The sequence below is a fragment of the Panicum virgatum genome, chromosome 6N (assembly GCF_016808335.1).
Source record: "Panicum virgatum strain AP13 chromosome 6N, P.virgatum_v5, whole genome shotgun sequence".
Taxonomy (NCBI): domain Eukaryota; kingdom Viridiplantae; phylum Streptophyta; class Magnoliopsida; order Poales; family Poaceae; genus Panicum; species Panicum virgatum.
This window is the reverse complement of record NC_053150.1, coordinates 10,799,577-10,825,838: the sequence shown is the minus strand read 5'-3', so window position 1 is coordinate 10,825,838 and position 26,262 is coordinate 10,799,577. Positions and strand designations below refer to the sequence as shown.

The following is a 26,262-nucleotide window of genomic DNA, read 5'->3' as shown; positions in this document are numbered from 1 at the left end:
GTACATTTGCACCCGCCTCTGGAAAAAAAGCGAGGCGTCCTTGGAAATCGTTTCTGTAGTAGTGGCAGTGGTGCAAGTCACTTATGTGTGACCCAATGCGAGGCATATTAAGTTGTCTATCCTAGTTGAAGATGAGATCACATCACTTGGTGAAGTCGTCTATTAAAGGATAGTGGCAATGGACGAGGATCCTTATACCACTTAGGTCTAAGCCTCCTAAGAGCTCGTTCGGTTATGAACCATATTCAATCCAACCTGGAATAATAAATATAATAAGAGACTAGTGATAGATACAATAAAAGACTAGGATTTATTCGAGTCAAAAACTAATTGCAATAAAATAGACACATAATAGGCACAACAAGATACCGGGATTGATTCCGCACCTCTCGACTCATGGATTGACTCCCGGTCTCATGTTGCACCTATCATGTGTACAATTAATTTTCGACCCGGAATAAATTCTAGTCTCTTGTTGTATCTATCACTAGTCTCTTATTATATTTATTATTCCGGGCCGGATTGAATCCGGTTCATAACTGAACGAGCCCTAACTCCGCCGCATCTTCGGGTCCACCTCCATGTTCTTGTAATGCGTGCAAGTCACCTACCTGCTCCTAGTCAATTTGCAGTATGTCTGCACCTGCAATCGACTAGGATCACGGTGCGCCCACCAATGATATGCCAACCATTGATGTATCCACCGAGGTTGTCTCACCTAAGGATGTGTCCACCAAGGATGTGCCTACCAAGGTTGCCTCACCCAAGGATGTGACCACCAAGGTGACTCCAAAAAGGGCGCCTACACCTAGATTGCCAAGAAGCAAACAGTTGTCTCCGCATGGACTCAGACCATTGTTAAATACAAGCATGGGGAACTCATGCTATCGGATTAGGAACTAACAGCAACGAGACTGGCATATAAGGCCTTGTATGAGCACTACATATCCATAAGTGCAGGTGGTGCTCAATTTATCATTGCCAACTTAGATGCATCCCAATTTGGCACAAATGAAGACTAGACGTTTTTTATTGGTTTGAATGATATGTATGACCTCTTCAACCTTGACGCCCTGGATCTTAGCTTGATGAGGTGCTTCACATTTTACGTCAGCTCATACTAGAGATTCAATAATTATTAAAACCAAGTATCGCAAAGTACTAACATTTTCATTTTCGCTAGAAAAATATCTAAAGATATTAGGCATAGAATTTCAGCCGGTTGGTTGAAATGGCGTCAAGCTTCTGGCGTCCACTATGACAAGAGGGTGCCACAAAAGCTAAAAGATAAGTTTTATAGGATGGCGATTCACCCGGCGATGTTATACGGTGCTGAATGTTGAATGTTGGCCTACAGAAAGGCGACATGTCCAACAATTGAGTGTAGCAGAGATGCATATGTTGCGTTGGTTTTTTGGGCTCACAAGAAGAGATAGAGTCCGGAACGAAAATATTCGGGATAGGGTCGGGTGGTACTAATTGAGGAGGAATTGATTCAACATCGGTTGAGATGGTTTGGACATGTCCAACGGAGGCCTCCTATGGCGCCGGTGCATAGTGGGGTTCTAAAGTGGGTCGATAATGTAAAAAGAGGTAGAGGTCGACCTAAACTGACTTGGGACGAGTCGGTTAAGAGAGACCTTAAGAAGTGGAATATCTCCAAGGAATTAGCTATGGATAGGAGCACTTGGAGACTAGCAATCAACCTACTTGAACCGTGACCTTTGTTTCTTTTTCTGTTTACCCCTAACTCTACATTCTGCCTTGTGCCCTTTTTGTGTTTCTCTTATCCTTATTTCTTTTGGGTTTCATCTCTAGCTACCCCAACACGTGGATTCTTCGTTGCACGTAATGCAATGGACCTGGCATATGACACCAAAACATACAAAAATCAATATGTAAGTATAATCACTATGTCATATTTGAAATGCTAATGTATTTATTTCAAGCGTGGTATAATGCAGGATTTGAAATCTCCCCCAGGCCTGATTACAAAACAATCACTATGTTAGATTCGGAAGATGATATGCGAGTTCATCATGAAGGAAATCGTGCACCCGGATGGCGAGTTGCATATGTAATGGTCCAGTTTGAGATGGGATACATTTTAAATTTGTTGTCTTGTAAATTTGTGACTTGTTGAAAACTTCTTCTAAATTGTGACATGTCTGAAACTTGTGCTGGATGAGATAGCTATGACTTGTTTTTTTAGCAGGATAGTTGTGACTTGTTAAATATAACGGATATATGTTGGATGAGATAGATGTGCTTGTCGAAATATATATTGTTTTTGTGCTGCTATGGAGTATTTCTGTAGGTTTTGTGTGGCTGCCAAATCCTGGCAAGGCTTCAGGATGCAGCCAGGAAGCAGGACACCAGGGTTGATAGGTAAGATGTAACGAATCTTATTCAAAACCTGTTAGTAATGTACTCCAGAGATGTTACCATTGACGGAACATAGGTAACGAGCTTTGTGTGTAGTCCTTTATCTATGACTACAACATTGGTAACGGACATCATTATTCATGACCGTTACCAAAACTGACAAATGGGCCCATGGAGGATGACACATGGTGTCATTGGTAACGCGGTATAGGTAACGGAGATCATAATGGTCTGTTACATATCTACCGTCACAGGTAACGAGCGTGGTGCCCGTTCCCTCTAATCATGGACGCAATGCCCGTTACTAATGGCTGTCTTCGTTCATTACCAATCTTGGATTTTCATGCAGAGATACCTAACTTGTGCCCCGCAATGCTCGCCTACTCTTTTGCAGCAAAAGCGAAAATATCAGGCAAACCGACCTTGCAGCATGACACAGGAGCAAAGTGCTCTTCTTTTTTGCCCTTCTCCTTTATTTGCATTGTCCAACGAGGCCGAGGCAGCACAGAGAGCCCGTACCAATAATGCAAAGAAGCAAGCATTCCCTCTGCGTTAAGGAACTAGGCAGCGGAAACTGGGCATCGATCTTTCGTAGAAAGGCATTTTTAAATTTTAAGACCGTCCATAACGTAGTAAAAAGTGGACGCTGGAACCTCTCTCTCTTTTCAAGCATCGATGCATGCCATTGGAAGTTGCGATGCTGATATAAAAGGGCAGGCTTCCGAATCAACTACATGCATCGATGCTTGGGAATAAAAAAAAAATATATACACGAGGGAGTGCCAAGAAAGTGACGGGGCAGCACCGTGGAGTGCGCTTCCTTTTCGTGCCAGCGGAATGGGTCTTGTTTCCACTGGTCTTTATGCGGAACTTTAGTTTCACTGTGTTTGTGTCTCCACAGTCCCCTCTACTTTCCCTCTGCTCCACTGCTACTTCTCTCCTAAGCAAGAAACGCAGAGGATGCATATATATCCCCAGAGACTCCATAACCATTCCCAGATAATACGAGTACGTCACATCCGAGAGCGGCAAATACACGGGATGGATAGCAAAGACGACGGCCAAGTTCCCAAGCCTACCGAAGCTTTATGGCATGCCGCTGCCGGAGAGGAGCCGGAGCTGGTAGTCCATTCGCAGCGTCCCGGGGAGCCCGACTGCTCCAACTATCTCAAATTCGGCAGGTGCAGGTACGGGTCCAAATGCATGTTCAACCACCCTCCCAAGCCTTGGGCAGGGCAATGGCGCGCCGGCGAAAAGCAGGGGCAGCAGGTTGCAGAGTACCCGCGGCGGCCCGGGGAACCTGACCATTACGCTGCCGGAGAGGAGCCGGAGCTGGTAGTCCATTCGCAGCGTCCCGGGGAGCCCGACTGCTCGAACTATCTCAAATTCGGCAGGTGCAGGTACGGGTCCAAATGCATGTTCAACCACCCTCCCAAGCCTTGGGCAGGGCAATGGCGCGCCGGCGAAAAGCAGGGGCAGCAGGTTGCAGAGTACCCGCGGCGGCCCGGGGAACCTGACTGCTCCCATTACGTCAAGTTCGGGAGCTGCAAGTTCGAGATGAACTGCCGGTTCAACCATCCTTCCCGCAAGCAAGTGGTAGGAACGTTTTTTGTTCTTATGATAAGCTCATTTCGTAATATTTCCAAGGGGCCATGGGTGGAACGTATGCTCCATTTTATACATACCAAATGTTGATCTAAAATTTGGCATACGATCAATTCTGTAGATTCAGCATCTCTGTCCATTATTTGTTTACTTATTTTCAAAAGGGTGGGGTTTTTTTTAGCATATTTTCAAAAGGATGGTGGGTGGTACTGGTGACGCGCAGGCCCGATTAGTACTTTCCTGTATTCTTTTTTTCTCTCTTTTCTGGAAGCTTCAAGTTCTTCCGGAAAAAAATGTCAATTCCTTACCTTTGCAAATCGACACATTATATATGTTGTTTAGAGGATTCTGATTCTGAATTCTAATACCAAGTATTTTTCAGTATTTTCCTGCAGGAGCATGCAAGTGCAACCACCACGAAATTGAGGAAGTGAGACTCAACTCCCTTGGCCTTCCACTTCGAACAGTAAGCAATTCTGGTTCATTTTCCTTGTCCACTAAAATTTGGAGAGGCTAATCGTTGAATAAGACTTGCTTCTTCGTATTGGTTCATTTTCTGCTGCTATTTATTTAATAAATTACAAACTTTTTGGTGGACCTGGTGCAATTTCCTTTGCAGGGGACAGGACTGTGTTCATACTATATGCAAAAGGGAATCTGCAAGTTCGGCTCTAACTGCAAGTTTCACCACCCAAATCGTTCAGAATCAGAGCAGGAGAAATTGAATGCGGATTCTCAAGGGTCCTCTCAACAGAATTTTTACTCTATACTAGGAGATATTATTAAACCTGACCCAGATCTTTCCCTCCGGCATGCACCGCCTCCCCTCGACCTCCCCGTTCCATCATATCTACTACAACAATCGTCCAAGGGGAAGGAGGACAAAAGCTTTTCCCCTACCCAACCTCGTCAAGTCTATTCGTGTCCAGAACAGAGTGGGTATCAACAGGTAAATGAAACAAACATCTCCAGCAGTTTTCAATAAGTATTTTCCAATATCATGCTAATGGGAATGTTTCAATTTTTTTTATAATTATTGGAGGAGTTGCTTTTGCAGTTCCTTAATAATTTCATTCCAATCCAATTAGCTTTTTGGAAAAGCTCCATCTCTCTCTCTATTTGGTATTTTAGGGAGAGTTGAAATTGATTATTGGTTTACCCAATAATTATTGGGAAAAGAGAAAGATAAAAGATTTTTGGGGTACTATTTTTTTTGGCACCAACTCCTCTGATATTGTAGTTGGATTGGGAAATGGGGATCTACTCCGGATTCTCTTCACATCCAACCGCATGGTAACGTTTGCGCGTGCGTGTGGTGTGGGGAAGGGTACTGCTTTTATTCTGTTCAATCGAATCTTTTTTTTAGCAATAGCTAAATAGCTGATAATTATGGTTTTCGTACCTCTCTGCTCTGCTGACTTTGGCATAATCCACTGCAGCTTGCAGATTCGCATTTTGAGCCTGCTAAGCAAGTCCGTTACACTAGGGATCAACTTCTTCAGCAGCGCGAGGTATCTGCTCTTTGCTACATATCTAACCACTATTTATATGGCTGCTTATTTCGTCATGTGAAATTAATTACTACAAGCGGCATTAGAATACCTTCGCTTCCACACAGAGAGACATATTTTGCATAGCATTTCGTGTGGAATTTATTCTTCAAGTTCCCTTAATTTTCTATATGGGACGGGAAATTAGGGTAGTCTCAGTGGGGTTTCATGGGCAGTTTCATAGCATTAAATTGTAGTCCACAGTAACTACATAGTTCACATGGCACATTTAATCATAACTTCATTCAAGAATTAAATGCTATAGTTTGTTTATGAAACTGTGTGATGAAACTGTCCCCTGAGAGTGACATTTCACTCCAATAATAAGCTGTTATGGCAGTTTTGGTAATAGTGCAATAAAACTATGCACTGAGACTGTTCTTAGTTTCAACAAGCAACATTTGAATACCTTCACTTCCACAGATAGAAGTATTTATCATAGCATGTTTCGTGGAATTCATCCTTCAAGTTCCTTTTTAAATTGCAGTGCAGTAAAATTGAAAATAAACAAAATCTTGTCCGGCTGGGGCATGGCCCATGTACCGCTTATTTCAAGCTTGGGAGGTGATTGTTTTAGCCTCTCAAAGAATAGCGCTGTTAAATCCTGAAATAAATTTAGAAAAATGCAAGCACCGCGTCGAGTCTAAAATTCGAATATGGGTGGGCAGGTTCTACCACAAAAAATCTTACCAGCTAAGTTATGCTTAGTTCACAAAAGAGAGATTTATTAACTAGATAGAGTTATGCAATCGTTGTTGATAGTCACTAATGCACGCAGGCACCCGCCTTAACCAAATCGCAGTATAGTGATGGGCACGTGGCATTATCATTGCAACCTGCACATGTCAGAGGTGGGAAATTATTTGGGGAACTAAGTTCTGGTAGGAAATCATGATCAAACTCAACGAAAGGTGTAATAATTGAACTAAACCCACCTAAAGTGCCGTGGCTCAATTCAGCCTGATATGCTTATCGGACCTCATTGGCACGGGCATGGATTTGTGTTTATGTATAGGTCTTCTAACAATAATGAATTTTAAGTAGTTTGCTTGAGTATTACCAACCAGCGGTCTTGATTTGGTTTCAGTTGATCCCAAGATTTCCTAGCTACCGACTACCATCATAGCTTGTTTGGTTGGGGATAATTAGTGAGAGAAATTAAAAGTTAAGAGGTGAGAGTTTAGAAATATTTGTTTGTTTCATGGGGACGGGAGTTTTGATGGGATCTGGAATGTGAATTTAGAGGACCAACTCCCACCAATGATTTCCTAGGGGAAGGATGGTAATTGGGTGGGTATTGTGCTTTAAGGAGAAGATCAATGCATCACAACCGTTCATCTTTTCTTATATACCCATAAACGGTGGAGCTTGATGTTTTCCTATTCGATTAACATCTGTTACAATTGTGAATTTCTCCGATTTAAGTAACCCATTGCTTTATTATTAGTTATTTTACTGAATTTGATATCTTTTCACATTTACATGTGCCATAAGAAGACTCAACAGCTTGTTGATGTATCTAAAGACATATTGGAACTCAAGCAATGCATTGTTATGGAACTTCATGGTGAAGATTATAGCTGGCCTAACAATGACTCGAATGTGAGAGACTTCTCTTTTCTTGGAGAACATTTTTTTGTACTCTCTAATTTTAATGTGTTATCAGGTATATATATAACATTGGATCATTCTATTTTTTATGTTATAACAGTTTTCATGTTTGTTAGGTACATACTCTATCATACCATCAATATGATTTGGCAGACAGGCGTGAACGCCATCCACGATCAACTGCACAAATTCCTGAGGTTGCTAGTGAAGAGAAATATTGGGACAACATTGATGAAGAAAAAGGATCGTACGGTACAAGCGGGAAGCAAGAGCAATTCTGCAAGCATGACCAATTAGGCTGTTTTGAGTTTGACTCTAAACCTCAGGTATTTTGCTACAAGTTGACTCCATACATCTAATTGGGAGAGGTTGGTGTGTTTGAACATTTCCAGTGTTCCACACGCTTCATGCACTTCCCTTCGCGGCGGCATCCTCCTCCTCGCGGTGCTTCCCTTCTCCTCCTCCTTCTCTTCTCCTCTGCTTCGGCCTTCTTCTCTCAATTGGAGGCGGCGGCAGCAGATTTGGGAAGGGAAGAACCCTAGGGGTTTTGGGGGGGGGGGGGGGGCTACGGGGTCTTATAGGCCTCGGGCTAGGGTTGTGTGGGCGGCCGGCGCGGCTCGGCGTCCGGGCCAGGATGCGTGGGCGAGGACGCGGAGCGGGAGCGTGCTCGCGGGTGGCGTGGCCGACAAGGTGCAGGCGGGTACCGGCGGGATTCGCGGCGCGAGGAAGGGGCGGTTCGGCGCCTTGTCGTGGAGCAGGGAAAGGTGCGGAGGTGCGGTGCGAGAGCAGGTGGAGGCGATGGCGTGAAGAGGAAGAAGAACAGGGGAAAGGAGCGGCTGACAGCTGGGGTCGCGGTGGTAGCGGCTCAAGGAGGAAGAGGTGAGGGCGGCGTGCGCCGGTGGTGCGGGCCGCTCGCGGAGCTGGGCCAGGGGAGCGAGGTAACGGGCCAGCGCGCGAGGTGAGCAGAGCAGGCCGGCGAGAGGCGAGCGCGCGGGTTGGGCTGCGTGCGCAGCGTGTAGCTAGGGCCAGTTTGGGCTGTGCTCATTGGTTGGGCTGGAGCGGAGCAGGCTGGCAGGGCAAAGGGCCGAGTTAGCAGGCCAGGTTAGGGAGGTTAGGTGGGTTAGAGTTAGGATTTGAGTTTAATTTGAATGGCTGAATTCAAATTAAATTCCACTCAATTTCAAACAAAGAAAATAAATCAAAATCGAATTTTCAAATAAACAAGGTAGTGCAATAAATCCAATTAAATCCAAATAATTCACACTAGCATTATAGTCCTTATGTTTAATTTAAGTTTTAAATTCTAGGAATTTTTGGGAGAGATAGAAGACATTCTTAGATTATTCTAGCTAATATCACAAGCGCACAAAAAGTTTTTGAAAATCCACATTTTTGGAGTTTATAACATTCCGTAAAAATTACGGGATGTTACATTCATGATTCCTAGAGATTCATTGTACATTCATTGTAATGTATGATATCACTGAATTTCATCTCATGACTAAACATATTTGCCATGTGACTTCTAAATTGTGACACTGGGCCAGTCGTTTTCAGCACCTCTACCACTGGGTCATAAGGCTGATCTTGACATCAGCTTCCCTCATTTCTAGTACTTGCTGTTTGTCTCTATTAACTAGATTGATCTGTGTCTAAGTGTCTTGCTACAATATTCCTACAACTTAGTTTTGTTCTATGATCTACAGGACAAGTGTATCAAAAACAAACTTAACCACGAGAAGGTTCAGTTTCAGCAGAGGACAGGGTCTCAATGCTACATTGCAAAAACTTATGTCGTGGTAAGAAACTACCTGCCATCAGATACTTCATTGAAATTCTCTAAAATGTCCAGCCACCTAAAAACTCATAAGAGATCATGCAGCAAGAAAAGAAAATGACATCCATTCTTATTTATTTAAGTAGAGAAGAAAAATAGAAAAGCAGCAATCAATTGCAGCACATAACCACTGTGTATGTGTGTCCTTTGTTTCAGTCGAATTTTTTTAGATGACTATCACATGCCGTGCATAGTTTCGGATGTGTTCTTATCTTACACAAGTATGCCTAGGTCAGCTTTGCTCCTACCTTATACAATAGAATTTTCTTCTACAATTTAAGCTATTTTGTTAATGAGGTAGGCTACAATAATCATGAACACACATTGTTAAAAACTCCATTTTACATTAAACCACTTGAATTGCACTTTTTCAGAGAAAACTAGCATGTTTTGACAAAGATGAGCAAACACACTATCATTTCAGACCAACCAGATCCTAAGCTAACATAAACTATTTTCTTTGGAAATTGTCCTTGATTTGTGATTGATTATTCACATCCTTGCATCCAGTTATTAGTACAGTTGTCTATGATATGTCTACTTTTTCTACTTTGTATCCACTCTATCATGCATGTTTCAGTAGCTATTTTAATAATTTTTATCTACTTCAAATGTGATATTTGTAGACATCCTTTGATCAGATAGGGTTATCATGTTTGGGTGCAAGTACTTCCTTTATTGGATGAGTTATACGGTAGTACTAATTCAGTTCATTTCATTTCAGAAACAAGATAAATACAAAGATACCGAGCCAACTGCAATTGATCTGTTCAAGGAGACGCATTGTAGTAGCAAAATTGGCTTTACTGAATCTGTGAAGAAAGCAATTGTAAGTCCTTGTTTCCTTGTTTTCCCTATTCTCAACAAAGTCCTAGTGAAAGTGTGAAACTAAACTTGAGTCCAATGTGCAACACTGAGATTTATTCATTTTGCTAGGATGATATGGAAGCAATTGTTGCTGAACCAGAACACGATGGACAGGATGTCAAGTCTTCCACTGATGCTATTTCCGAAGTCTTGCCGCAGTCAAGTAAATTCTTGCAAAATGTAGGCATTATGTCATCCTCCAAGTCAAGCACCAGAGTAGGTGTGTCTTCAAAGGTGCAAGAACTTGAAGCTCAGCTTGAGACGGCGAAGCAAGAAAAGGCCGAACTTTGGCAAGAGATGGATAGCTTGAAGTTGCAGGCACAAGAATCTGAGTCAACCATGGCTAAACAATCACATGAGGTTGAGAGGTTGAAGGATATCATGAAGTCCCAAGGACAACAATCTGAGGCAGCAATGGCAAAGCAATTAGAACAGATTGAGAGTTTGAAAAAGACAGTTCAATATTGTAGTGGGTTCCTTCGTCAAATGATAACCATTGCTGCCTCAATCTGCTCAAATGATAACCATTGCTGCCTCAATCTGCTTCAGAGTAGGGAGGAAGACAGCAATGTGACAGATTGACGAACTAAATCATCACAACTCTTTTGCCACTTCAACTGCCACATCACATGCTATGTCAGCTGTCATGTCACATGCCACATCACTAGCCACGTCATTTCATTCTATGACGAACCAAATCGTCACAAAATTCTTGGAACACCATCTGCCACGTCACATGCCATGTCATTTTGCCATGTCAGCAGCCACTTGGCAACTCCATAGACAAATAGTTTGTGATGTTTTTGGTTTGATATTATGACAATTTGGATCGTCATAGTTGTTTGTGACGATGATGTGTTTGTCACTGAGTTTATGATGTTTTTTAAGTGTTTCGTCACAGAAGGTGCTTAGACACGGACCTTCTGCAACGATGCATTTTTCATCATGAAGACGTCACAGATTATAAAAAGTGACAAAACAACTCCTACTTGTGACATAATCAAATGGTCATAGAAGGTATCATGTCTTGTAGTGCCTCTAAGAAGTCCACGTTGTCGAGTTTGGCGAGCACCTCGTGGAGTGCAGCTGCATCGATGTTGACTGCAATAATCATAGATGGCTTCAATGGCAGTTTGAGCCTTGGGGATGCAGGGCCAGCTCTGCCATTTTAAGGGCTCCTGAGCGAACCACCAGAAATTACAGGCCCTTTAGACTAAATATTTTCTTATTTATAATAGGAAAAAGTCCACTTTTGGCCCCCCAACTATTGTGTTGGTCTAATTTTAACCCTGAACTGTAAAACCGTCTAGTACCGGTATCCCAACTGTCAAAACCGTTCACTTTTAGCACCTGGGCAGGTGTGAGGCTGTTTTGACCGACGTTGAGCGGTTTTGACCACGCCACGCTGGCGTTGACTGCCACGTAAGATGCTGGCCTGCATCACGGACATGTGGGACCCGCATGTCACCCACTCATTCCCTCCCTCTCCTTCCTCCTGCCGCCGCGCCCGCTCGCCGCTACACTGCCTGCCCGGGTGACGACGGCACGGTGCCGTAGCTTCCTCCGCCGGCCTCAGCCGCCGCTCGCAGCTGCCCCTGCTCCTGCACGCCTCCCACATGCCCCTAGGCTGGCCGCGTGGAGCTCGCCGTGGAGCTCCTCCCCGCGCCGCCCCCTCCCCTGCTCCTTCCCATCTCCCCTGCGGCACCGCACGCCAACCCACCGCTGTAGCCGCAGCCGCCACCGTAGGGGTCCGCGCGTGGGTGCGCGCCCAGGCCGAGCGCGCACAGCACCAGCAGCTGCTGCAGGTCCATCATCAGCGGCGGTGTAGCCGAACGCGGAGTTGAGGCAGCCACTGTGGAGCCCCCATGCCTGGCCGCAGCGCCAACCCCCCTCCCCCTCTCTCTTGTTCCCCTCCCATCTCCCCGCACACCTCTCCTCCTCGTATTGCCGCCGATGCCGCGCGCGCACGCCGCTCTGCTCCCCGCTCGGCCCGCGCGAGCCCGGAGGCTAGCGGCGGCGGCAGAGGGGGATTCGGATTGGGGAGCCAGCGCCGCGGGGTTGCTCGGCCCCCCGAGGGAGGGATCTTGCCGCAGTAGCAGCCTGAAGCCGGTGCTCCAGTGGCCGAGGCCGAGCGGCGCCCGCCGACCGCCATGGTTGGCAGCGACGAGGTCAACCGTAACGAGTGCAAGGTGCGTGCGCGCGGCCCTGCCCGCGACCTCCTCCCCTTTCCCTGCCTGCCTTGTTGCTTCCCTGTGCTACCGGTTCCGCGCGGGCATGCGGCAGAGGGGCAGGCCTCACTGCCGGCGGCAGAAGAGCACAGAGGCGCAGCACTGGGAGCTCCCTCGCTGGCGCGCGTGGCCTCGTGGGAGGGAGGCCTCGTGGCCTCCGAGCTTACCGGCACTTCCTCTTCGAGCTCCCCTTCATGGCCTCCTCGTGGCCGCGGGAGGGCGGAGTGTCGCTGTTAACGGCTGTTAAGTGCAAAATATATGTCGTCAACTCCTGCATAAAAACATAAAGAATGAACATCAACAGTAGTGGTAGGAGTTATTACTAATGAATTCCATGAGAGTTGGTGAATTGTTGATTGCAGGGACACAAGTCCGGAATAAGAAGAAAACACAAAGAATACGCAGACGAAATCACAAAAGATCACTCCTGCGTAACACATACAAAAGAGGCCCACAAATAAGACCAAACTGACCAACGAAGCCCCGGCACCGACCATCTGACATCAGGACCCACCAGGCAGTCTACTAGAGAAAGGCGGTGGCCAGAGGCGGCAATATGGGGCCGGCCGAAACTAGACTGGCACCTGTCCAGGTGCATTTTGGCGGGAAGGCGGTTCTGATCCTCCTGAAGGCGGTTGATGATGTTTCCATATTTATCTTGGTGGGAACCGACCTCAAGGCACTATATAAGGGGCCTCCCTCACCCCCTCTCACACACACCACCAAGTGTTCTACACACCACCAAGATGTAGACTTGTGCTCCATTCCAAAGGCGAAGCGCTGCTTAGGCTAGTGCTTAGAGTAGGAGGAGGGTGATGAGTAGTTCGGGGAAGCATTGGGCCTGTCGGTGGTCTTCTCCAGTCTTGTACCTTTACGGATGCTGGCTTCCTCTAGTATGAGTAAGTTAGTATTTATGATTCTTGTATTGCATAGTGACAGGTAACCGCACCCGGGGCAGGCCGAACAGAGAAGAGAGGGCAAAGCAAGAAACCAAAAATCGAATCTTCGACTTCAAAAAACTTCCTCAAAATATAACGAATCGAAACGGAACTTGAGGCATAGATGCGCGATCTAAAAAATCAACAGATCTAAAAAGAAGCTAGCGAAAAAAATTGAATATAACTCGCGAATAAAAAATCACATAAAAAGTAGCTCCGAAAATAGAGAAAAAAATAAACACTCGGGATGCATGATTCACCACAAGATTGATGTTTAGGGCGCCATTCGGCTGGCTGGTCTGGGCTGGCTGGATGGCTGGTCTGCCTCACTTGGAATTGCCTCAAAGAAGAGGGGCATCGGGTTTTTTCTTTTCACAAAAATGTTGGTGTAACAACACTAACATAGATTGAGTTTATGTAGTTGTGACGGTATGGTGAAACAGGCCAACTATCTGTTTTGAGACGGAGAGCTCAAATTCTATACTATTGTTTTCAGAAAGATCTTATACAATTTTCTCAAAAAAGCATAAACGGTTCATTTCTTTTTTTCCACCAAAATATAGAAACATAAAATAGTTTGATAATGTAGGACCCTGGAAAAAAATATCCAGTTGTCCCGTGGGGCCTCCCTGTCAGCTACACATGTTTCAAAATTCGAATTCTTGACATCACACGAAAACCAGAGGACACCAGGCGAGCCGACCGTTGCAAACGGAGCAAGCGGAAGTGGCCGCCTAGCCTATAAATACAAGCACTCCTGCAATCCTGCTGCAGCGCCTCCGCAATCACCAATCACCACCACCTCTCCGCCAACTCCGGCGACAGGAATCGGCTGTGGCCACTGAGCGATGTGTTAACACAAATCTGCTAAACACACAAGCGTTAGAATATGCGGATTGCAACGATCAATCACCAGCGAAGTTCTCTGTGCCAACCGATCAGATCGGTCCTTCAGGGAAAGCCGCAAAACCTAGAATAATGAGCTCGGGAGGGAACCTGGCGGAGCTCGTGAAACTAGGGTTGTTTTGAGGTCGGCAGGCCACTCAAGACGTCTTCAAACGCCGTCGAGACGCAGAAAGAACAGCAAAAGGGTTGGAAAAGCTAGGGTTTGAGAAAATAGTATATTGATTTGTTCAATTGTGGTTGGTTCCCCTCAATCGATCGTGCCCACCCGCCTGAGCACGCGCCAGCCTTCCTCCTTCGTCTCTCTCCTCGCGACAGAGGCCGAACAAGCGTAGGACCGAGCAGGCCGAACAAGCGTAGGACCGAGCAGGCCGAGCAAGCGCAGGAGCCAGCAGGGACTGGGAGCTCCCCAGAGAGCGTGATGGCGGAGAGGTCGAGCACGCGGAGGCAGCGGATGAGCATGAGTGGCGCCGCCGGGAGCGTGTCACTGAGGTGAGGCATCGGCGCACGAGCTCGACGACGGAGGGGGTGGCGGTGGACGCGACATCCAGGTGGAGTGAGAACACGGTGGTGGTGGCCTCGGAAGGGAATCACTGGCGGTGGTGGTGTCACCGTCGCTGGCGCGGGGGACGCACTACCGGGGCTGCCCTAGGACCCGCCCTCCTCGGCCTTCCACGCCCCACTACCAGCGAGCTTTTCCTACCCCTCGTCTCCGGTGCGGTGGCCAAGGCCCTCCCGTAAAGTCTGCTGTCGGCATAATGGGAACGGGGGTACCCATAACCCCCAATCGATGTGCGATTAAGGAAGAAGGGACCCACCAGCCGCGTCAGCCGGCGACGTCAGCCGAGCGCAGCTGTGGGCCCCCACCCGGGACATCCGCTCGCGGAGGAGGGCACCCACCAGGAGCGGGCCGGGCCTGACCCGGCGCGTGAAGCCGGGAAGGACGCTTCCTTCCCCTCGAAGACACCCGCCTGGTAAAAATATCTTTACCAGCCGGTTACGGCGCCCAGCCGCCGGGCTCGGTGCAGAGCCCGAGCGGGTGTGCGGCTTCCCCATAAGAACATCATGATTACGGAGATACCGTGCGCTCAGAAGATAATACAATAGGTGGCGGATAGCTTATCCCTGAGCTACCCGTTCCATAGGCATAAAGATGGACGGTGGCCGGGACCCACCGTAGTTTTCCGTGCCCCCATCACAATAAAACTAGAGCCACCCCAGGTCCCGGGGTTGACTAGAGTCACCCCGGACCAGGAGGGCCCGCGCGGCGACTCTGGAGGGTGGCCACCTCGCGCCACCCCGGGCATCCTTTGGGACATCCCGGGAGCACGAGGGCCGGCCGAACTGCCCCGGATCACTTCGGGGCGCAAAGGCCCACCGGACAGTGTCTATGGCCACCCCCGAACACCCTGGGATGCCTCGGACACTGGCAGGTCCCCAAAAGCCTGCTACGGCAGGCCCGACAAGACGCCTGCCTGCCTGACAGAGGAAGGGCAGACTGGAAGACGGCGCCCACCATGCAAAGGGTGTGTTCACACTAGTTAGAGAATAACAAAGAATGCAGGTGTAGTCTATAAATAGGAAGGTCCCAGAACATGTAAAGGGGACTGGCTAACTCATACATTTCGGGCTTGTGCTCTCAACTCGGGATCAGCAAAGAACCAATCACAACATACAGAACGTAGGGTATTACGCCTCCGGGTGGCTTGAACCGTCTAAAAACCACCGTCTCAACTCGTTTCCTTAGGGGAGATCCTTGCGCGGTTTATACCCCTAGCCGAATCTCTAAACGGGGTTCCCACGAATCCCTGCTCGCGGTACTCACCTACCGTCAGCCGCCCACGCCAGCTGCCGTGCGCAAGCGCCGCACCAGTACAGCCACCCAGCCGCACTGCCGCCTACCGCAGCAGCACCCCCGAGTATGTTGATGGAATTTGGGCTTGGCCCATGAACAATTTCAGAAATTCCAATAAATCTCAAAGGCCAATGTGTGTGCATGAGGAAGTGAACTAGTGGTGCAACCTTTTAGTCCCACCTTGCTAGTTGAAGTGGAGTGTGACCAACATAAATATGGAGGTTGTCTTCACCTCTCCAAGCTATGTGTGTGGGGGAGAGAAGGGGAGCTCCACACGCGCGCGCTCGCTCGGCTCGCGTGGCGTTGCGAAATACGTGGGCGCACGATGTCCTTGCTGTTTTTTTTGGTTACTTAGCCATTAATAAGTCTACAAGATATGGAAGTCTAATTAGTTTTCTAATTTTTCGAAATCCGATCATGACGCGGGGGCGTGGGCTCTTCTATATATTTGACCAATCGGCCTCTACCAAAACACGATCTAATCGAGTTAGGGTTTTGCCTCTCCTTGCTGCTGTGCCGCCATCGTAGCTTGCTCCATCCCGAGTGCCGGCGTGCACCGACAAACGGGAGAGCAGGTCTCCGGAACCATTTGCTTTTGTGATCCTGCACCAGGAGAGGGTGAATCAGATTTTTGAGATGTGCCAAGTGCGGCTGCTCGAGATCTTCGCCATCGCTCGTCCTCTGTCCAAGTCGGCTGCTGCAGCGTACCGTCGTCTGCATCGCCGGTTGCTGCGCTCTGTTCGAAGGACCGTCTTCGTCCCGACTGCACCGTTCGTCTTCCCGGCGGCTCCCGCGCAGTACGTATTTCGTGATTAGATCTAGTTCATAATCATGTTTTCTGAGATTATGTTTATGATGTTCTGTCTAGTATGTTAGAGTCTTACATGCTAGGTTTTATCCTCGTCATGTTTAATCTAGTTCGGATTTTAAACTTACATTTGTCTATTTTTCCAACACATGTAGCAGTCCACGCGTGTATGATACCTGTGCCTTAAACATAACCCAAGATCCAAGGTAACGTAGTAGCGCCTAGAAAAATCTTTCAGGGTGCAATCAAACATCATACGTGCATCCATCCACCATGGGTAAAAGAGACTATTTTCAGTATATTCTACAATTTTAGGAGTTGGAACTACGCTATCCGCCAAACACTAAATAAACAGCAAACGCACATTTTTTCAGGAGCCTAGCTAGGTGTTGTTGTTCTATAGTGGAGTTGATGAAGTAGAGCACTCCCAAAAAAGACTCTTACATATGTTTCCTTTATTATTGAAACCAGTGTTTTTAATTCCGATAGAGAAAAAAAATCAGACCTCACCCATAAAACCGAAGTATCGAGAATATCGGAATTTTAATTTTATTTTTTTATTTATTTTTAGCGAAAATATTTAAAAATTAATTTTGGCTGGTAAAAAATTGGACCCCACCGATAAAATCGAAATATCGGGTATGTCCTGAAATTTCGGCCCATATTGTGAACCCTGATTGAAACTAGGAAAAGTGCCAATAAAATGAGGACGCAAACCACAAAAGCTTACCAGCAGAGTAGCATAATCCCAGCATCTCCCACGGAATCATGCCCTACGAGCGGGACCCGCACAGGCCAGCGAGGGGCTTTTATACATTAACCCCATTGAGCATTGGCAAAGTTGGCCCAACTGACTGTAGTAATTTATCTCACACAAAGAAACTTAGCTTCGTCGTCGATTATATTCCTCGAGATTATATGCATGGTAGAGTGTCACTGTTGAAATGCATAGTAGAAGTGGCATGTGCTAGTCTCGACGGGTAGAATAAATTTTAATCATATTGACAAACATAAGAGGATTTCACATTGCAGAACAGAAACAAATTCAAATTCAAAATTTCATGTATATATGTCGTTACAGAATAATATTTTTTACGCTCATGAAATGGATCCAAGTAACTCGTATATATTTTCTCAAAAGTCAAACAGTAGTCTGGGAAGGATGAGATGCCGGGTACCTAGGAAGGCTGGGAGGGAATATTACACGTTTGATTCCCGGACGCCTAGGCAGAAAATCAGAAATAAATAAATAGGAGGAACACGATGAGGCGAAGTGGCTGTGGTGAAGTGAAACAAAACAATACATCGTGTGTTCTGCCCGCCTGTCTCCACAACTGCAAGGCTTGATATCCACGACGATCATAGACCTAGGCCCCCGCAACCCGTGCAGCCATGGTGATCTCCATACGCGACGCCATGCTAGCCGGCGGTGTGCAGGGAGGTGGCGGCCGCCAGCAGCTTTACCAGCCGCTCCGCTGCGGCTTGTACGACGACGGCTCGGCCAGGGGCGGCGGCCAAGGCCAATCCGCTGACGGCCTCGCTGCCGCTCTCTCCGAGGAGGCCGCCGACGCCGTCAGCGTCCCTGCTCAGGGGGCCAAGAAGGTGCTCATCCTGATGAGCGACACCGGCGGCGGCCACCGCGCCTCCGCGGAGGCCCTCCGCGACGCCTTCCGCATCGAGTTCGGCGACGCCTACCAGGTGTGCCACTACTGGTCTCCTAGCTAGTCCTAGTGCTTTTTTTGGTCTGAAGTGACTGAATTTCACAATGCAAGTGGCGCAGGTGTTGGTGATGGATCTGGGGAAGGAGTACGGGGGCTGGCCGCTGAACGACATGGAGCGCTCGTACAAGTTCATGGTTCGCCACGCGCGCCTCTGGAAGGTGGCCTTCCACGGCACCTCCCCGCGGTGGGTGCACGGCATGTACCTCGCCGCGCTCGCCTACCTCTACGCGAAGTACGCACGCGCTCCTTCAGCTCCTTGCTTCAACATTTGTTCTGAATGTGTTCTGAATTTTGATTGATCGATATGCTGCAATGCAAATGGTTGGTTGGTTTTGTGCAGCGAGGTGGTGGCGGGGCTGATGAAGTACAAGCCGGACATGATCATCAGCGTGCACCCGCTGATGCAGCACATCCCGCTGTGGGTTCTCAAGTGGCAGAGCCGCCTGCAGCGCAAGGTGCCCTTCTTCACCGTCGTCACCGACCTCAGCACCTGCCACCCGACATGGTTCCACTACGGCGTCACAAGGTGTTACTGCCCCTCCGCCGAGGTCGCCAACAGGGCCCTGCTCCGGGGCCTCCAGACCTCCCAAGTTCGCGTCTTCGGGCTGCCGGTCAGGCCCTCCTTCTGCCGTGCCGAGCTCGACAAGGTCCCACTTGTCTCACAGAATACTATTGAATCAGCCGGCTTTTTTCCACCAGCCGAACATGGTTATTACTTGTGACCACTGTGATGCTGGCTGGCTTACCTCTGCTAGGTTCGTTCATTCACAGGATGAGATGAGGAAAGAGCTTGAGCTGGATCCTGACCTGCCTGCCGTTCTCCTGATGGGAGGCGGCGAGGGTATGGGTCCGGTGGAGGAGACAGCGAGGGCCCTCGGCGAGGAGCTCTACGACGACGAGAGACGGCGCCCGATCGGGCAGATCGTGGTCATCTGCGGCAGGAACCGGGTTCTGCGGTCCTCCCTGCAGTCCCTGAAATGGAAGGTCCCTATCAAGGTAGGTGCCAGTCACCACCCCAAGAATATGCCGGATGATCTAGAGGATCATGCCTGGTTTGATGCGCATTTCTCAGGTTGCAGTTACGGTTTGGTCTTGGTTGTGGCTGACGTCTCAGCATGTTTTTGCTTGTCAGATAAGGGGGTTTGAAAAGCAGATGGAGAGGTGGATGGGGGCCTGCGACTGCATCATCACAAAGGTTTGTTTGTTAGCGCCATTCAGGCTAAGTTAATTGACTGATTGTTTCAGGCGGCAGTGCTACAACTGATCGAGATGGATGGATTATATTTGATTTATTCCTGGCATTTGCAGGCTGGTCCCGGCACAATTGCAGAAGCGTTGATAAGGGGACTTCCAATCATCCTGAACGGTTTCATCCCTGGACAGGTCGGTGCTTGTCCTTGTTTCGCCATCGTACGTGAAATTTTCAGACCTCTAGCTACTTTCCATTAGTATCCACTAATTTGGTTTAGTGAGGCTAATCAAAGGTAATTTGGTGGTCCTACTAATTATTACCTGTACGGTTTGTACGTAGGGTGGTAACTCTTCACAATCCATCTTACTTCTTATATATTTTGAGCTCATAATTATATAAAATTAGAGCCCCGGTTCTTAAATTATTTAGACTAAATTTTAAAACCCTTTAGACCTTTACCACCCCTATTTATAGCCCACCGACTGTAACTATTTTTGTATTTTATTGGCTAATATTTTTGCCTTGTCCTAGTAAATATTACAAGTTGGTGGTATAGTGCAATATTATAGCAATTTTTGTGGGTCGATGGGCACGCCGGTGATGTACGGTAGTCAGGTGCTTGATTGCACGGCGATGTCTTGCCTCGCCTCCCCGGAGCTAGTAGATGCAATGAACATGTTTAGGGATAAATTGATTGCAAGCCTTCCCTGACAGGAGCACCGAGTGCTGCCAAAACCGCTCCAAGCCACCATGTCTACATCAGCCGGACGCACGGTTCCCTACTCAGTATGGCCGTCTACCGTAGGGCCTGCTCGGGGCAGCGCGCAATTGCGCTGAAGGGAGATTAAATTTTGGTGGACGCTAATTCTTCTCGAGCCGTCGACTCTCAGCCCCTCATAATTGGAATAAATTGTTCATCTGGAAAAAATTCATCAGAACAAAAAAAATTAAAATTTGTTCAGTTGAATCTAATCTTACCATGGAAATGAAAAAAAAATATTCCACTAGAACAAATAGGAAAACAAATATTTCATCGCACCTTCTATAAGAAAAAGAAAAAGAAGAAGAAAATAATTAGCAAAGCTAGGTCTTAACAACTAGTGGGCCGGCCAAAAAAATGAAAACGAGCGGGCCACGCACGTGGGGGCGCTTGTGCACGCGCACCCGCGCGCATGACTGGAAGTAAGTATTTGCGTTTACGTACCCCACTTGCTTATCTGGCCCTGAGTGGCGAGTGTGGACATAATTTAATTAGTCCTAGAACCCAAGCAGCGGGACTATGCCGACGCCCGGTGGCCACACAAGGGTAGGGATAAGGAGGCTCCCTAATAGATTAGTAGCATTCTTCCTGAATGATTAAATAAAAGAGATACAACCACATACTTCTAAGAAGCCAATCTATAGAAATAAGGAACCAATTCAACTAATCAACTAAAACCAATTAACCTAATTAATCTCTAACTGAACGATTCCACCCTGTGCGACCGATGAGAGAAAAGAGTGAGAGGAAGAGAGATCGAGAAGAATACACTGACCTCTAACACGTGGGTCCCACATGTGGGATGAGATATTAGGATGAGTTTATTGGGGGAGCTAAAGAGGGTGCACCAAATAATCCTGAAAAGTAATTTTGCGACAACCTTTATACCACATTATATTATAGGGGATAGTTTATTATTGGTGGACTACCGGAGATGTTGTAGCTCAGTAACTTTTGCTCCTGTACAGGAAGTAGGAAATGTGCCTTACGTGGTGGACAATGGTGCTGGTGTGTTCTCCAAGGATCCAAGGAAAGCTGCAAATCAGGTTGCCCGATGGTTTAGTGTAGATGTGGATGCGCTAAAGAGATACTCCCATAATGCGCTGAAGCTAGCCCAACCTGAAGCCGTGTTTGACATTGTCAAGGACATCCACAAACTCCAGCAACAATCCGCTGCGGTTACCCGGATCCCCTACTTCTTGACTTCGTCATTTTCGTATCATATGTGAATTGAAGAATACTGTTACAATTACATATTCTCCATGCTGGATATACCTTGCAACTTCGATCTGCCTGCTGATGAAGAACCTGTATAAATAGGGTTGATATTCCTTGGAGTAGATCTTTTGTTCCATTTCCATACACTACTACAAAAAATGATTTGTACCAATGCTCCGACACTACTCCAGCACCCCTCATCACCGCCGGTTCGTAAGGAGTATCACCAACGGTTCGGGAGGCGTTGGATTTATGTCGTTGGTGATAGTGGGGCCATCACCGCCGGTTCCAGAACTGTTGGTGATGTGCACCCATCACCGCCGGTTCGCATCTGGAACCGTTGGTGATGGAGACATCAACACCGCCGGTTGAATACACGAACCGGCGGTGAAGACCTTTTTCCCATCAAAAAAAATATTTTCATATAATAATATTGCATCATTTGTATAACATATATAATATATAATTATAGCAGCAGAATTCAACCATACGAGCTCATACATCGAGATTAAACAAAAGAGTCCATACAATCACCTCTCAGCGTTATCTCAGTATAAGTAGAAATAATTTTCAGCGCATGAGGCACATCATAGCCCGCCTGCTGAACAAAATAGATTGTAGAGCAACTGAATCACTAAGCCCTCTCAAGTCTCAACATAAAAGAAGAGACAAGCTTGATAATGATCTGAACCGAGGCCTTTATATAGAATCTATCAGCAGATTCAGATAGTGAAAATTAGGATGGAACCAACCATTTTTGTAGAATCAGCAAACCAGGTGTTATATAATATGGCATGCATTAAACATCTACAGAATTACTTTTTACATATGCCTGAGCTCATATATCATAGGCATGAAAGGCAACAGCATCGTAAGCTAATTCTTTTGCACTCAAAAGTTAACTTGCAATGAAATACTCCTCCATCCCAACTAATGCCCAAGACATCTTTTCCATATTCAGCTAATGCCTTTAGAAGTGGATGGAACATGGAATTTAACTCAAAAGGGGCAATCCGCTAGAATAAATAAATGAACATTGCTAAATATGAAGTAAATCAATGACACAGATCTATCAGCTCAAATGGCAAGAAGTATAACACATTATAAAATAAAAACCATCTAGAAACATGACAAAGGGGGAGTAGAATGCAGAGGAGCCATGCTGAGCAATAATTTTGACACAAGGCTAAAAGGGACTAAGAATGAACATGCCGTCTCTACCAAAAAACCCTCCAAGCCCCTTTTAACCCCTTATCCAAGCGAACATCTATCGCCTTAATTATTATTACACCTCCAGGCCATCTAAACTTCTGGAGTCAACAATAACAACCATGGAAGAGCTCTGTATTCCTCATATATATATCTTCTGGATTTTTCAGGAGTGATGCATATACATTTAGGTTTTCAAATATTGAAAAGTAGGCCTAGGAATCAGCATCACAATTCTAACACAGCATTCTACTTGGTTTATTTAGGCACATGCTCTAAGAAAATATCATAAATGAATGTCATTGTAATAAGGAACTCACCATTTGTCAACAGATGGGAAATACAAGTTCATTCCAAGCATATGGAACTCCAGGAAGGCACCAGTGGCTGCAATCAAATATGGTATTAGGATGACTCCAAAGGCCAATATGAGCATCGCTTCTGAAGGCCCCCATCAAAGTCACATTTAGTATTGTCCGCGGTACAGGTCAGGCAGGTAATGTTCAAACTTGTATGTTGCAGGATTATAGTAAGAAAAAACAACTCACTAAAATGTTACTTACGGTTGGATTAGTAACAAGAAGATCATCTCCTACAATCTGCACTTGCTCTCCAATCTCAGCAGTGAGTTTGGCATAGGTGGCCCAGTCATCCTGATCAAATGGGTCTTCGATGGACACAATAGGATATTCAGAAACAAAGGACTTGTACAGATCTTTCAGGCTGTCACCTGAGATTTTGTTTGAACCATCGTTGTTCTGGCAAAGAAAGTTAATTAACATAAATATAAATAAAAACTCATTTGTTATCATAAGCCCATAGATAACTTAAACAACAGCATAAAGAACAGCTATAAGTAAATAAAATGCTTAATAAGAAGTTGCAATTCTTACTTCCTCCTTGAAATTAAGATCATAAATCTTATCCTTCTCACTGAAGAATTCAGAAGCAGCAACATCCATTCCAATAACCACCTGCCATGGATAGGTTGAATCAACAATACACGAAGGTTGAATTATGAGGTAAGTAGTGAAGAGAGGAGGTACCTTTCCAGTGTATCCAGCCTTTTCTATAGCTGCCTTCAACAGTTCAAGGCCCTCTTGAGTTTATAATACATAATTATTGCAGCAGAATTGAACCATAAGATATTATACATTGAAATCAAATGAGAGAGTTCAAACATCATAATAAAAAATATAGAGTCCACGCATCAAGTTTAAGAACATCTAGTCCATACACCAAATATATTACAATGCTTGACAAGAACGATACGATCTAGACATTACACCTAGATTATGTTGTACTCAGATCCTGGCTTCACCACGTAGTCCACAAGCCATCCAGCTAGTTCTTCTTGAAGTGCTACTAGCTCGCCCATGAGCAATTCACGTGAATCCAACTCAGTGTTCTGGAAAAAAAATGACACAACAACAAGATATTAGACAAGTTAGATAATTCAAGACACAAGAACATATATCAATTAACCATTTCATACAAACCATTTCGGCGCTTCTGCAATCACCGGTGTAGCAGTGCATGTAATGCATTACATAGAACCCACAATGATCGTTGCCCGGAGGCTGCTTGAGGATGTATTTAGCCTCTTCTACAATGAAGTCTCCCCAAAAAGGTCTATGGATTTTTCTTTTCTTACGGTACTTAGCGAAGGCCCTATATATGAGCAAAATTATGAAATAGAAATTGCATGAATAAGACACACGACATTGAAATATCGTATAAATTCACTTGCTTTACTTACTTATTGACGACATCAATGACGGGCTGGATTAGTGGTGTTCTTGCATCTATCCTCATCTGCTCCAACTTCTTCAGATTCTTTTCGTCAAGAAAGTCCGGTTCCCCATCACGTATCATCTGGTCTAGTGCATTCACAACATCATCAGCAACTAATGTTTCCTGCATGGTTTCATTTACGCTTTCATGTCCGGTTTCCTCTACTATTTCCGGGTTAGTTGTTTCCTCCACTGTTTCATGCCTGTCCTCATGGACGGAGTGCATTGTCTCACCAACCTCACCGTGCTTGTTCCAAACTTGGTAGTTGGGCATAAAACCTCTAAATAACAGATGAAAGCGGATCTGCTCAACATTGCCAAACTGCTTCTGATTTTTGCAATCAATGCATGGGCAATACACATAGCCATCATCTTGTAGATTCTTGTGTGCCTTGGCAGTCTGCACAAACGAGTCCACACCATTGACAAAATCCAAATTTCCAGCCTTTGTATCGTACATCCAACCTCGATTCATCTATGCACACAAGAAAACATCCAAGAATCTGAATTTAGTAAAATTATCATCTCAACACATAGATTTTCAGTTTATCAAGTTTCGTAACAAATATCACACTTTAAGGGCCATCTAAATCAATTAAGAAAGAGGCTTTACTTCAATAATTAAAATATCTACTTCAATTTTTGTCAAGTTCCTTATCATCAAAACTAAGAAATGCCATCTAAATTAATTAAGAAAAAGCATTTACATCTCGATCATCACAATTAATAAATATCCTATAAACTAATTAAGAAAGACCCCTTACATCCCAATCATCGCAATTATGACAACAATCTAACCATAAAGAGCTAGTTCTTACCTTCAATCAAATATGTGAAGTCCAGTCCTCAAAATTTAATGAGCCTCCATGATGACTTCATGATGAGTGTTCATGAGAAATTATCCTAAAGTGAAGAAAAAGAGACTCTCCTTGATCAATTCATCACAAAATGAATGACTAATCCTAAGATAAAGGCTATGAATCAAATGGATTGCTAGCTACAAACCTATCACAAGTTGGTTCACTCAAACAACAAAAAAAGAAGCCCCAATGATGAGAAATGATCCAAAAATGGAGAAAAAGCCCTCCTTGATCAATTCATCACGAAATGCATGATTAATCCCAAGAAAATGGGTACAAAGCCAATGAATTGATGGCTACTAACCTTAGAATAAGTTGGTGGAGCCAATACATCGAGAATGGTGAGGTTTCATGAGAATTTCGGCAAAATCCGGCAGCAACAATGGAGGAGAGAGGTGTGGCCGTCGGGTTGGAGAAGAAAGGTGGTGGGAGGAAGGAGGAGTTGGGGTTTGTACTGTACAGGCTTATCACCGCCGGTTCTAAAGACAAACCGTTGGTGATGCTGCTTATCACCGCCGGTTTGTGTTACAAACCGGCGGTGATATGCTCGCAGGACATCACCAACGGTTCGTAACACGAACCGGCGGTGATAATCAGCATCACCGCCGGTTCCAACCGCCACTACGGCCACCTATTGTGATCCAGCGGTGATACCTTATCACCGCCGGTTCATCTTGATAGCCCGTTGGCAAAGGACAATTCTCTAGTAGTGCGATTTTTTCAGAGTGGGTCAAAATGTAACCCGTTGCTACAAATGGAGCGGGGTTACTGTAGCAAGTGACCCGCCCTGGTAATAAAGCTCTTTCAGAGGTGGATCACCGCCTCACCCACCCCTAAAAATACTCGAAGCTATAGACTCCTGCCTTCTTCCTCCTCCCGAAAAATTGTTGTTTGCTCGGGGGAGCTGCTCCTCGAAAATCGA

General features: G+C 46.0%; 2 protein-coding genes and 2 long non-coding RNA genes across 6 annotated transcripts; 2 read left to right on the top strand and 2 right to left on the bottom strand.

The window, feature by feature from the left end:
- Positions 1-3,286: 3,286 nt before the first annotated feature.
- On the top strand, positions 3,287-10,837 carry LOC120679077 (zinc finger CCCH domain-containing protein 43-like). 2 transcript variants are annotated; one of them, XM_039960574.1, is made up of 9 exons: positions 3,287-3,981; positions 4,373-4,456; positions 4,610-4,939; positions 5,430-5,501; positions 7,035-7,142; positions 7,268-7,477; positions 8,858-8,950; positions 9,713-9,817; positions 9,925-10,837. In XM_039960574.1, the coding sequence occupies exons 1-9, from the start codon at positions 3,346-3,348 to the stop codon at positions 10,435-10,437; spliced, it is 2,151 nt and encodes a 716-aa protein (XP_039816508.1). In that variant the 5' UTR covers positions 3,287-3,345; the 3' UTR covers positions 10,438-10,837. The 2 variants fall into 2 exon arrangements, with proteins under 2 accessions (XP_039816508.1, XP_039816509.1); XM_039960575.1 differs by having other exon boundaries at positions 3,289-3,981; positions 7,038-7,142.
- A 6,990-nt stretch (positions 10,838-17,827) lies between these two features.
- On the top strand, positions 17,828-21,663 carry LOC120679264 (probable monogalactosyldiacylglycerol synthase 2, chloroplastic). 2 transcript variants are annotated; one of them, XM_039960812.1, is made up of 7 exons: positions 17,828-18,285; positions 18,368-18,540; positions 18,649-18,955; positions 19,080-19,304; positions 19,441-19,503; positions 19,617-19,718; positions 21,229-21,663. In XM_039960812.1, the coding sequence occupies exons 1-7, from the start codon at positions 17,980-17,982 to the stop codon at positions 21,487-21,489; spliced, it is 1,437 nt and encodes a 478-aa protein (XP_039816746.1). In that variant the 5' UTR covers positions 17,828-17,979; the 3' UTR covers positions 21,490-21,663. The 2 variants fall into 2 exon arrangements, with proteins under 2 accessions (XP_039816746.1, XP_039816747.1); XM_039960813.1 differs by having other exon boundaries at positions 17,838-18,285; positions 19,617-19,691.
- Positions 21,664-22,073: 410 nt separating this feature from the next.
- LOC120679265 lies at positions 22,074-23,809 on the bottom strand. The gene is made up of 4 exons (XR_005677086.1): positions 23,734-23,809; positions 23,581-23,661; positions 23,008-23,445; positions 22,074-22,188 (listed from the first exon to the last, which is right to left on the bottom strand). It is a non-coding gene; the product is annotated as an uncharacterized LOC120679265 (long non-coding RNA).
- Positions 23,810-23,812: 3 nt separating this feature from the next.
- On the bottom strand, positions 23,813-24,224 carry LOC120679266. The gene is made up of 2 exons (XR_005677087.1): positions 24,187-24,224; positions 23,813-24,095 (listed from the first exon to the last, which is right to left on the bottom strand). It is a non-coding gene; the product is annotated as an uncharacterized LOC120679266 (long non-coding RNA).
- Between the last annotated feature and the right edge of the window lie 2,038 nt (positions 24,225-26,262).